The sequence below is a fragment of the Bos mutus genome, chromosome 7 (genome assembly GCF_027580195.1).
Source record: "Bos mutus isolate GX-2022 chromosome 7, NWIPB_WYAK_1.1, whole genome shotgun sequence".
In the NCBI taxonomy this organism is placed as follows: Eukaryota; Metazoa; Chordata; class Mammalia; order Artiodactyla; family Bovidae; genus Bos; species Bos mutus.
In genome coordinates this window covers 11,598,076-11,611,141 of record NC_091623.1, presented here as the reverse complement: position 1 = coordinate 11,611,141, position 13,066 = coordinate 11,598,076, and the positions used below count along the sequence as shown (strand labels likewise).

The 13,066-nt window shown below is 51.3% G+C and overlaps 1 protein-coding gene across 1 annotated transcript in view; it reads right to left on the bottom strand.

Moving 5' to 3' along the window:
* LOC138988473 (protein KIBRA-like) overlaps positions 1 to 12,565 on the bottom strand; it is a 96,592-nt gene extending 84,027 nt beyond the window's left edge. Inside the window, exon 1 of the mRNA XM_070373053.1 lies at positions 12,435 to 12,565. Within this exon, the coding sequence (XP_070229154.1) occupies positions 12,435 to 12,553 (119 nt within the window). The 5' untranslated portion in view covers positions 12,554 to 12,565. The remainder of the gene's footprint in view (positions 1 to 12,434) is intronic.
* Between the last annotated feature and the right edge of the window lie 501 nt (positions 12,566 to 13,066).

The following is a 13,066-nucleotide window of genomic DNA, read 5'->3' as shown; positions in this document are numbered from 1 at the left end:
TCTGTTTTTTCCCAGAGAAATGAGAAATGGCTTATGTCCAAAAAAATTATGGTGCTCAAAATACATGAACTGAGCAGAAACTACCAAAGTATAGATAAAGCTAGCAAGGAGACCTTAATCACTGCACTTAGAACTATACGGACAGTGACCTTAAATTTGATTCTGACCAAGCCTACGAGGTAGGTTCTAATGTATTCCCATCTTGTCAATGAAGAAACTGAGCCTCAGGAGGCTTTAAGGGGCTTAACCAAGATTGGCCAACTAGCCAGTGAGAAGGGGGAGATGCACAGTCCAAGTCATGGTCAAGGGGAAGAGCCATGGACAAGGCCTCCCTCGAGGATTCTGTTGGGGGGTGGACTTTGCCTCTTCCCCGCCCCTGGACTTCCTAGACTTGGGATAGGAGAGCTGCTTGGCACAGGTACCCTGGCTCAGCAGGGAGGAACAGGGAAGACTGTTCCCTCTGCTCCTCTCTGTGACCATGGATACGCGACTCCACACATTCTCGGATAAAGAAAATGTCCTCCCTGGATCTGCTCAGCCCTCTTGCTTCCCTGTACTGTATTTCACAATGCAGGAGAAAACCCTACTGGACTGTGCCACCACTGAGGCTTCGGGTCAGCAAAAGAACCAGAACAAAACTGCTCGTAGCATCATAGGGATGCAGGTAAACAGGTCTTGCTCCTGAAGTCACTTCCTTTAGCCCACTTAGCATAAAAAGGAGGGCCAAGCTACCTCATCTGCCTTCTTCGGTTCCCTGTTTGTGAAACACGGATTGAGATGGTGCTCCCCTACTCTCCCCACTTCCAGGTTACTGTTGAGGAGTCAATAAATCAACTGTTTGTGGTATGCAAAGCACAGACACAAACCAGCAGTATCGCCTATTGAAAACTCAAATTTCTGGGCCCCTCAGCAGCAGTAAAGAATCCGCCTGCAATGCAGAAGACGAGGTTCGATCCCTGTGTCAGGAAGACTCTCGGAGAAGGAAATGGCAACCCACTCCAGTATTCTTGTCTGAGAAGTCCCATGGACAGAGGAGCCTGGCGGGATATAGTCCATGGGGTTGAAAAAGAGTCAAACATGACCTAGTGACTAAACAACTGATTCAAACTAGGGGCAGCGGTGGGAGCGTACAGGTGGGACTGGGGTTCACAGGTCCTCAAGGTGATTCTGATGCTTCCCCAAGTATGACGATCACTGCTGTAGAATGTAAACTCCATGAGGACAGGATTTTTGTGGCTTGCTGCTGCTGCCGCTAAGTCTCTTCCGTCATATTCGACTCTGTGCAACCCCATAGATGGCAGCCCACCAGGCTCCCCCGTGCCTGGGATTCTCAAGGCAAGAACACTTGAGCGGGTTGCCATTTCCTTCTCCAAGGCACGAAAGTGAAAAGTGAAAGGGAAGTCGCTCAGTCGTATCCGACTCTTAGCGACCCCACGGACTGCAGCCTACCAGGCTCCTCCATCCATGGGATTTTCCAGGCAAGAGTACTCACTGCTAAATCCCCAGTGCTGGAACAATGTCCAGCATATTTCAGATACTCTATCCATTTACAGGCGCTCCATAAATATTTTTAAACTGAGTCCAGATGAAACAGGAGAGAAAAAAAAAAAAAACAAGGTTCAGAGAGCCTGGGATTTCTATTTGCACAGATTGATGACAATTTCTCACTAATGTGTAGTAAATGTTATGAGCTGGACATGGTCTTGTGTTACCCTTGCATTCCTAGCACTTAGCCAGGTGACCAGCTCATCCTCATTGGCTCTGGGTAACACCCTATCTACGGAAGGTACAAAGGTCTCTCAGATCCAAATCTAAGCTCACACCACAACTACCAACTGGTGTCTAAGACACGGTCATCCCTCCATCTTCCTGAGATGGGTCAAACTGTAGCAAATACCAAGCCCCTGGTCATAATGTAATTTGCCTGTTTAACTGTTTGCCCATCTCCCTCACCCGAGGGTACACCCCATTGTAGCAGGGACTTTGCTCTGATCCTCAGCTAGGGCAACGGAGCCAGAAGCCCAGCAGGCACTCAATAAATACCTGCTGAATGAATGGCCAACCCCAGGCTGGGTGGGACGAGATAAATACCAATGCCCTTCTGTGCTACCTCCACGCTAAAATCAGCAGGTTCTCAAACGGCTCGTCAGCAGGGCACGGGGAAGCCCCAGTGAAGGACCAGGATATCAAAGCAGTTATCAACGAATTCCAGAGACGTGCCCCCACTTCCCAGTCCAGTTCCCACAGCAGCCATTTTCACTCAGCCATGACCACTGCGATTCATTACCCTTGCCTCACACACCGCCCTGGTGCCAGCTCCCTGGCAAGAGTCACTTCACTCCAGAAATTCCAAAGAAGGGCTTGCCTCTGATAAGACCAGGGGGAAAAGAATTTATTGGTTTATTTATACAGTGAGTGCCCCAAGGTGGTTTGCAAACTCTGATGTCAACGTGGCTCAAGTGAACCCTGGTTCAGCAGGAAGAAACTTGACTTGGAAAGGAGGCGACAATGGTTCTTGTTCCTCTACCAAGGCAAAGAAGGGTAAACTCGCCTAACTAGTCCCAGCTCCCATGTGAAAATCGTGTGTAGCAGGCACTGGGTAAGATCCGCCTTTCCTCTCCCCACAACCCTCGGGGGATTGGTAAGCCCTCCTTATGAACGTGAAGTCGCTCAGTCGTGTCCGACTCTTTGCGACCCCATGGACTGTAGCCTACCAGGCTCCTCTGTCCATGGGATTTTCCAGGCAATAGTACTGGAGTGGATTGCCATTTCCTTCTCCAAGGGATCTTCCCAACCCAGCGATCGAACCCGGGTCTTCTGCATCGTAGACAGATGTGGGAGACCTGGATCTGTCTGAGCCACCAGGGAAATCGTGCCCTCCTTACCTGTGCTTTAAACAATTGAGAAGGGCTTTGTTCAAGGTGACCTACTACCTGGAAATGACAAAGGCAGGACTTGACTTGATAGCCTCTGGAGATCCTTATGGAGACCTTTTCCACTACAGGGAACTGTGTGATATATCAAACCAGCATTGGGCTGGAGCCACACAAACATTTTCCTCCATAGTGAACAAGGTATATATGCTAACAGGTGTGTTATCTCTGTAGTTAAAAAGCTCCCTTTCCTTTGCTCTCCTCCCCTCTTCCCTTCCTCTCTCCAAATGCACTGAGAAGGTTGCAGTGGTGCAAAGATTAAGGCTCTGTAATCAGACAGACCTAGATTCAGATTCCAACTCTCCCCCTTTCTACCCATGCAACCTTGAATTTGTCCCTTGGCCATTCTTAACCCCAGTTTCCCCATTAAGTCAGAAAAATACTATGCGCAAAAGACTGTGCTTGGCACATGCCAGGTACTAGATAAAGATGACTAAATATAACCATTATCATTGTGATCACCAGGGGCCGGTTATGATACAAATGCACGTGGAAGAAATTCCTGGACTACACAGTGCCACGCTCACAGAGCCCTAACTATCCAAGAAAAGCCACGACAGATGCAGGATCAGAAGGCTGTCCCAGGGTCATCTCATCCTAACAGCCACCTGATGCCTGGATCTTGACATTTTATCCTCCCTAGTCAGGCACCAGTCAGTGGATCCTAAGGGCAGCCCAGAGACAAACCGAAAAAGTAACTGCCACTGGGTGAGGAGGAAGCCAGCTTGGGGACAGCCGGGCTGCCATCAAACCGGGCCCGGCAACAGCAGGCAGCCGGCTGGGGAAAGTCAGCAGCTGCCGCTGGCCTGGTGTCTTGGCTGCCAGAGAGTGATGAATGGAGCAGGGGAAGAAAAAAAGCCAACAAAGGTGTCCCTAATCTTGATGCAGCTTCTTTTTTTTTTTCCTGGCCGACCATTGAAGGAGAACTTAAGCCTTAGTCCTTTTTCTTTGGCAGACATTTGAAACTGAAAGATCCCATTTCTTTGCAATGGTGAGATGTCATGGGTAGAAGCACGGAAGAAGCAGTGGGGGCGGGGGTGGTGGTGCAGGGACGTAACCCACTGCACTGGTCCTTTTTTCCGCCCCCTCTCTGCTCTCTTCTCCACCCCCTCTCCCTGGTCCAGCATCTTTGTAGAATTTTCTATGTTCTTCCCACACAACAGTGAATGCCCCCCCACCCCCTCACCCGGCCCCGTTATTTTGGCAGGAGCTTTGCTGCTCAGGAGCCAGAGGCTTAATGGCCCGCTGGTGAAGGTTAAATAACAAAACGCCACTGTATCCAGTTTCTGAGTTTTCTCTTCTTTTATCTCAGTCTGAAACAGGGATCCAGAACAGCTGAGAAGCTTGTCAGCAGCAGCAACCAGAGCCTCTAGCTGTTCCACCTAAGGGTGTGCGGCTGGCGGGCTGGACCCTCTGTGCTGGGAGAGGCAGGGCATGTATTTTTTACCCGGACTCAGCCCCTATCCAGCCCTCTGCCCTGTCCAAGCGGAAGCACAAGGAGATGCTACCCAGGCCATTTCTCCAAGGGAAGGGGGCTTCTCTTATCCTGGGCCCCTCACTGAGCTGGGGGCAGATCGTCATCACCTGGAGGCAGACGTGGCCGGAGAGAGAGCTCCAGGTGCGCTCAGCATGGACAGGCGAGCGCTGTAAAGTTGGCACCCCTGCAGATGCTGCCAAAACTTGACCGAGGGTTCTGCAGCAGCAGGCCGGCCGCCTTCCAGCTCCCACTGATCCTAGCCTCGTCTCTCCTGTGCACCTGAGCTTGGCGTTCCAACCTTCCCAGTAACTAAGGCAACCCGACTCTCTTCTCTTCAAAAGGGCCGTGTTGCAAGGCTCCCCCGGGCTCCCAGGGGAGTGGGGAATCAGGTCAGTTTGTCGAGGCCAAAAGCAGGAGGGGCAATAACAGGAAGGAGCTGCCTTAGTGGTTACTAAGCCCCTGGCTGTTGGGAGCATTTACCCAAGCAATTTGGGAATGGCTTTGAACTCTCCACACACTGCATCCTTCAGAGTTTCCCTGCCTCTGTCTCTGTTCTCTCCCTCCCTCCCAGAGCTCTGGTTGGCTGGCGGCTCCCAGAGGGTAGCCTTTGTGCCCTCTGGTCTCCCAAGCCACCATGTGGATTTCACTGGCTTTTCTGATCAAGCCTCCTTGCCAGCATCTTTCCCTGAGATCCACAGCAGGCTGGCCTCATTTTAAGAGTGAATGGTAACTTTCCAGGCCAGTTTGTAGACAGGGCATCTGGAGTCCTAAAATGGCTACAATGAGGAGAGCATGGCAACCCCTCCAGCATTCCTGCCTGGAAAAATCTCCATGGACAGAGGAGCCTGGTGGGCTACAGCCCATGGGGTGTCAAAGAGTCGGACATGACTGAGAGACTAAGCACAGCACAATCCGGGTTTGGATTCAGTTGAACCACCTGGGCTCCAGTCCTGGGCGCATCACCTAGTGGTGGTGACCTTGAGCAAATATAAATTCATGACCTTTTTAAGTCTCTGTTTCCTCATCTGAGGATGGAGTAACACTATTTACCTTATATGGCTGGCAAAAGGATTAAGTGAGATCATAATATAAAACACTTTATGTGCAGCCCAGAGTACATATTAACATTTATTACTATTCATTTGTGGGTTCCAAAGCCTCTTACTTCTTCCTGTTAGCTAGATTAGTGCCTTTTAACCTTATTTCTTTCTTAATGAATGATATAAGATACTCCCGTGCACTGCAGATGCCCACGAGACGTGTAGATCATAAATTCAGGCCTTGGAAGGAGAAGAAAAGCCCTCTCATAATTGTAAAGGCCCAAACTAAAGGTATTAGTGGATCATTAAGAGCAGAAGCATGGAGAATAGAGGCTTTGGGTAAATTCCCTGGCAGGCTGGTTATAATTCCTGCTAAGAAAGCATGTCAGAATGTAAATTGGTGGAAAGTGACATTAGTCTGACAATAACCTTAAATCGATTGAAACTGATTATAAAAATAGTAGTGCACTTGCAATTGCTGTACTTTGCTCGACACATAACACATTCCTATGACGCGACTCACACATGGTTGTGACGCTATGAAAGAAACTTGCTGGCCATCAGCACAGCCAAAAAGGATTACAGAGGATAAACCACAAGCATAAAATACTCTCAAATTATTACAGTGGATGAGAAGAAACTGGGTCTGATTTTCAAGGAAAAGTTTACATATGAGAAAGAAGAAAGGAGACCTTTCCCTGGTAGCTCAGCTGGTAAAGAATCCGCCTGCAACGCAGGAGACCTTGGTTCAATTCCTGGGTCAGGAAGATCCCCTGGAAAAGGGGTACGCTACCTACTCCAGTCTTCTTGGGCTTCCCTTGTGGCTCAGCTGGTAAAGAATCCTCCTGCAATGCGGGAGACCTGGGTTCGATCCCTGGGTTGGAAAGATCCCCTGGAGAAGGGAAAGGCTACCCACTCCAGTATTCTGGCCTGGAGAATTCCATGGACTGTATAGTCCATGGGGTCACAAAGAGTCGGATACGACTTAGCGACTTTCACTTTTCACCAGAGACTCAGGTTGACATTTGCTGTGTGACCTGGGGCAAGACATAGGTTTCCGTTTCATCAAGTGAAATGAGAGGGTTAGACATGACCAGAAAGGTCCAAAGCAGTTGCAAACTGCTACAGAGCTGGAGGCTATTGATATTTCTCCCGGCAATCTTGATTCCAGGTTGTGCTTCATCCAGCCCAGCGTTTTGCATGATGTATTCTGCCTATAAGTTAAATAAGCAAGATAACAATATACAGCCTTGATGTACTCCTTTCCCGATTTGGAACCTCAGATATACAGATGACACCATCCTTAAGGCAGAAAACAAAGAGGAACTAAAGAGTCTCTGGATGAAAGTAAAAGAGGAGAGTGAAAAAGTTGGCTTAAAACTCAACATTCAGAAAACTAAGATCATGGCACCTAGTTCCATCACTTCATATCAAATAGATGGGGAAACAATGGAAACAGTGAGAGACTTTATTTTGGGGGGCTCCAAAATCACTGCAGATGGTGACTGCAGCCATGAAATTAAATGACGCTTACTCCTTGGAAGAAAAGCTATGACCAACCTAGACAGCATTTTAAAAAGTAGAGACATTACTTTACCAACAAAGGTCCATCTAGTCAAAGCTATGGTTTTTCCAGTGGTCATGTATGGATGTGAGAGTTGGACTATAAAGAAAGCTGAGCACCGAAGAATTGATGCTTTTGAACTGTTGGTGTTGGAGAAGACTCTTGAGAGTCCCTTGGACTGCAAGGAGATCAAACCAGTCCATCTTAAAGGAGATCAGTCCTGGGTGTTCATTGGAAGGACTGATGTTGAAGCTGAAACTCCAATACTTTGGCCACCTGATGCGACAAGCTGACTCATTTGAAAAGACCCTGATGCTGGGAAAGATTGAAGGTAGGAGGAGGGGACAACAGAGGATGAGATAATTGGATGGCATCACCAAATCAATGGACATGGGTTTGGGTGGACTCCAGGAGTTGGTAATGGACAGGGAAGCCTGGCGTGCTGCGGTTCACGGAGTCGCAAAGAGTCAGACACGACTGAGTGACTGAACTGAACTGAACAGAACTGGATGGAGACTTGGTCTCCATTTGACTTAAGTATTTTCTAGGTCAAAGTGTAGTCGCTTAGTCGGTCCGATCTTTGTGACCTCATTGACTGGGCTCCTCTGTCCATGGGGTTTCCCAGGCAAGAATACTGGAGTGGGTTGCCTTTCCCTTCTTCAAGGGATCTTCTCTACCCTGGAAGATCCTGCACTGCAGGCAGATTCTTTACTGACCTCCTTGTAAAAGCTACAAGATTTGACATTCCCAAGTGTCTACTGTTATATGAGGCTCTATGATAGTTTCCCTGCCCAATTTAACTTATTTCATGCTCAAAATGCCTCTTGACAGCTGATGTATATCATCCCATCCTAAAGAAGACAAAACTGAGGCTCAGAGAGAATACATAACTTGCCAAGGTCACTCAGGTAATAAGCAGCAGATCAAAGATGTCAGGATTCAAAGACTCTTTTCATTTTCTTTTGTTTTTTATCTATTTGTTTATTTTTGTCCTGCCATGTGGCTTGTGGGACCTTAGTTTCCCAACCAGGGATTGAACCCACAACCCCTGCAGTGGATGTGCAGAATCTTAACCACTGGACCACCAGGGAAGTCCCCTCTTCCCATTTTCTACACTGCTCTCTGAATAACTGTGGCCTGGCCACACCAGAATGGCAGCAGGTAAGTGAAATCATGCCTGTCCGGGCTCCATTCCCCAAGGCTGAATTCCTTAGGCAGTAGAGCAGAGGTGTTTGATTCTGCAAGGGATTCCAGGCAGCTGAGTGGTCAGGAATGTGGGTTCTGAGTCGACACGCCTGGCAATCACATCTCAGCTCCTCAGAAGCTGAGTGGTTTTCTCCGAACTTAGGCCCCCTAAGCCTCGAGGTTTCTCAGGTAGATAATCTACTCCCAGGGTTGTTAGGGGGATTAAAAGAAATCCTCCATGTAAAGTGCTCAGCAGACTGCCTGAATACAGTCAGTTCTCAATCATTATGTCTCAGCTAAACAGGAGGGCATACAGGTAGTCATGAGCAGTTTCTAAGCTCATCCATGGTAGGGGTTATGAATCTGGGGTCGGTGAACCCCCTGAGAAATGATGTGCCAAAAGCCCTGTTCATGCTTTTCTTCGAGAAACGTCCTTAACCTCTGTTGGAAGCTTCTAAGGGTCTGTGACCAGAAGGAGATTAAGATCTTTTGCCTGCTGTAAAGCCCAACATCTTACACTATGGATTGTTCCTGTAATAACAGGGTTGGCAAAAATTCCTCTTCATATCATGAGAGAAGTTGCTGGGTTCTCTCAACAAGGCCTGCTAGCCACGTGGGCCTCCAGCACTGATCACACAGACACAGAAACTGTTCCCACAGAGCTCCCAGGTGAAGAAAGTCTGAACACAGTCCCCCTCCCTTCCCCCCACACACCAAGGAGCAGGAATTAGGCTTCAGGAACCTTCTCTGGCAGGGCCAGTTCCAACAATCCATTCTTCCTCAGAGAACAATCAGTGCGTTTGTTGTTGCATACCACTAAGTTAAATACACCCAGAGTGCTGGCCCTTGGCTAGAAGCTTCCAGAAGAATTCGGGGTTATTCTGCTGAAGGGGTACTGCTCCATGGCCAGATGGACAGCACCTGATTCCCCACAGACCTGGCACCTTCTAAGACCAGCCCGACCTCAGGAGGAGCCCGCGGAGCTTGGCGGAGCCTTTGGCCCAGTCGGCAGGGCCCCGAGCTGCCCACTGGCCCTTCTCTGGTTGTTGGGACAACCGTCCTCAGGAATTTCGGCCTCCCAGTCTTCCCCTGGGTGAGAAGGGGAGAGAGTTGGCAAGGCTGGCTGCCTGGCTGCTCTTCCAACCCCCTGGTGAAAGGGGAAGCTGAAAACTGGATTCCCTACCCCCAGCAGCCTCCATGGCGGACACACACAAAACAGCTCAGGCCCGGAGGGAAGAATGTGCCAAGACATTCTGCAGGGTTGGTAACCCGAGATGCTATTTTGTTCTCGGTGGCTAAGAAATCACTTTTCTAACTGAAGGACCATTTGACTTACTTCTTTTAAATTCAGGGGAATGGGCAGGCATATCTCCTTGATTCAGATAAGAAAAAAAAAAAGACAAATGCGTGCACACACAGACATACAAACACACACACCCAGCAGAATCTTTTTTCTTTTATGTGATATTTTGTTTCATAGCATTAACCAGCTGCAGAGATGTAACCACCCTGGCAGAATTCCGCCCCCCCGCCCAACCACCAACAAACCCCACCACCCCAAAGAAGTCTGGCTCTTTTTCAGCTTTGCTCAATTTTTTCCTCCTCCTTACAGCTCCCTCACCTTCCTGCCTACCGCCCTCCTCCCAATTCTGCCATGGAATCACGGGGGATAAGGTGAGGCCAAAGCCGAGTCCATGAGATCATATTTGAGAACTGGCAGGGGGCCTCAGAGACCATCTCATCAACTTTCATCTCTCACCAAAGGAGCACTTGCACCTCAGAGAGGTAAGGAGATTTGCCTGGGGCCACACAGATAGAGTGAGAAGGTTGAACTCTCTTCTGGGGTGTGCGGGAGGGAATTCCAGGGAGGCAGAGGTGGACGCCCTCTGTTCAGCTGTTTCCCCAAAGTTGGCTCACTGCAAGAGTGAGCTCAGAAACCCTCAGCATCCTAAGATCAGGGGCCCCACCCCAAGCTGGTGCAGGTGGGCTGACCGGAGATACAAAGGCACAGAGTAAAACCAGTGAACAGCAAGGCGGAGAAAGTGAGCAGTTCCTTAAGCGCCAGTTGTGTTTTTAATTCCTCTCCATTGCTTGCCAATCTGCCTAAAAACACAGGCTGCAGAGGCCTGTTGCTGGGGTCGTGGACTTCAAATAGAAAGGCACTTTTTTCCCCTTCCACTGTACTTTTTAAAGGTTCCTTTCTCTTTGGAGCCATAGATATTGCTAGTTTCCCATTTGCAAAAGTGGCTAAAAAGAATTCAGATTGGGTTGATTCAATGTCAAGTATTAAGTCAGCAATAACACAGGTGATATAGCAAAAAAGGTGGTCTACATAATACTGAAATTTGGGAAATCATGCCATAGCCAGGTCAGTTTTCCATGGAAGCTATACTGCGTGCCCTCTTCCAAGGGTAAAGAATGACCGCTGCTTAAGCAGCTTTCTGCAGCTGTGTTAGCCTCTCGGTGCCCCAGAGAAGTTCCCAGATTCAGGACCTGGGGTGAGTTAGCAATGCCCTCGACATTCAACTGCTGACAGCATACTGGACTCTGTAGCTGCTGGGATCTAAAATGCAGGAGGGCACACAAACTTGAACTTGTGTCTGTCTTAGGTGAGGACAAGGGACTGTGGAGGCTAGAACTTCAGAGCTGGCAGAGAATTTGGCAAAAGGCAGAGTGGTGAGACGATCAAAACCCCCAAGCACATCCCACCTCCGGATCTCAAAGTTTGTCTCATGTTTGAAAATGGGAGCTGGGCCCTGATCTTCTATATCCCTTCCACTTTCAAGAGTTCCACTATTACCCTTTCCCTTCCAAGCAAATCATTTGTCTGACAAACAGGCAAACTGAGGCTCAGAGGTTAAAGCAGCTTGCCCGTGGGACACTGAGCTCTTCAGCATTAAAAATGTCTTTCAGATTAAATTGATGAGATATTCAGCATAGTACTGAACTCAGAGACGACACCCAGTCCATGTGGAATGAATGAACCAAAGTGCTCACAGAAACTATGAGCAATCTCAGCTCACATTTTCTTTCTTGCTTTTTCTTTTTCTCAACTCTCATCTTGATTACACACCCCATCCTAGACTTCTGGAACCTCCATTCCCACCCCACAAGATGAAGCAGCCAAACAATTCAGCTTCATTGTTTTACAAGCACCTGACACCTAAGGTCACAATTACCAGGTGAAAACTCCGCATTCCTGGGACCCTGACCACAGAGATGACAGCAAAGGACAACCAGCAGTCCCAGAGGGTGGTCCTTCCCCCTCCCCCACCCCCAGGATATTCATGGAGAGAGGGTGCTGTGTGCAAAAAAAATGCCAAGCAGCCAAAACCAGGAGAAAGTCTGGATGCTTAAGAGCCACACCAGCCATCTCACACTCCACCTGCCTCAGCAAAGAAAAAAAAAAAAAAAATCCGGTGCTCCAACCGGCGTGGTGCCCACCAAGGTCAGGACGCGCTGGTGCAGGATTGAGGAACCCCCATCCCCAGAGGAGAGGAAGGCGGGGAGGAGAAGAGGCGATGGGCAGGGCTTTGCGGCGGCCTCTCACCTCTATCTACATCCTAACAGCTTCCAAGTTGCCGTGAGATTCCTGGAGAACCAGTCTCCCCGATCAGCCCTCCCCCGCTCCTTCCTCTCCTTCCCACTGTCGGCCTCCCGGCCCCCAGAATGCCGCTGCGCCCGTCTCTCCGAGCCTGGGAGGCACCTGTCAAAATTCACACTCTGGTCTGCCTTTCCCGGGACGCAGTGTCCTTCCTCCAGCAGCCTCCCGCTGAGTCCTGGGTGCCTACCACCCCCTCCAAACCAGATGCTTTCCTATCCCCCCTTCCCCGCCCCCCACCCCGTGCTGGGGAAAGCCTCCCCGGGAAGCCCCAGCATCACTCGGCTAGATCGCTCCCCCAGCCCCCGCCCGACCTAACTAAGGGGGAGGTGGGGGGCGGGAGGCGGGGCTAGAGCTTAAGGTCAAAACTCCCGGCAGGTGCCGGCGGGGGGCTGAGTTCCCCTCAGAGGATGACGCGGGGTGAGGAGGTAGCCTGGGACAACTCACCGGCCGACCCCTCCTCCCAGCTGCCCACCCAGCAGGAGCCGGCGGTCCGGAAGGGCACGGGGGGTGGGTGGGGGGGCACACTGAAGACAGCGCAAGAGGCCCGCAGAGCTCCCCGGGGTCCCCGCCCCGTCCCGGCTGGTGGCCCCTGGGGCAGGAGCGGGATGCGGGGGGGCACACGGAATCCTACCTGTCCCGCGGGTCGATCCAGCTGGTGGTGCGGCTCGTGTGGTCTATGTAGTAGACCTTGCCGTCGAAGTCGCGCGCCTCCTCCCAGCCCTCCGGCAGGGGCAGCTCCGGCCTGGGCATCTTCTCGAGCGCGGCCCGCGCTCCCCATGCAGCTCCCGGCCGCCACGGGGGCCCCCCGGCTCAGCGGCTCCGGCCGGTTCCTCTCGGCTCGGGCGGCCGCCGAGGCACCATGGTCGGGGTGGTGGGGAGGGAAGGTGGCGCCCGCGGACTGGGGGCCCCTAGTGAGGGCCGGCTGGGGTGGCGGCGCTGTCCATGCGGCCCTGCGGCCCCGGCCCGGCGCCTCCCGCTTCTCCCGCCGCCGGCCTCTCACGCTGCCATGTGCGCCCGCAGCGGCGCGGTGCGGGCCTGGGTGCGCGCCCGGCCGGCGGGGCAGAGCGAGCCGAGCGCAGCTGCCGCCTGTCCTCCTCCGCTGCGCGAGGCGCCCTGCAGCCTCCACGCCGCCGCCGCCGCCTCTCGCTCCCCCAAGCCGAGTGCTGTCCCCGCTCTCCCTCCGCCGTTCAGCGCTCGCTTGGTTTGCGACTCCTGCCTGCGCCAGGTGCGGCTCGGGCCGTGCAGGTAACCGCGCTGCCCCGG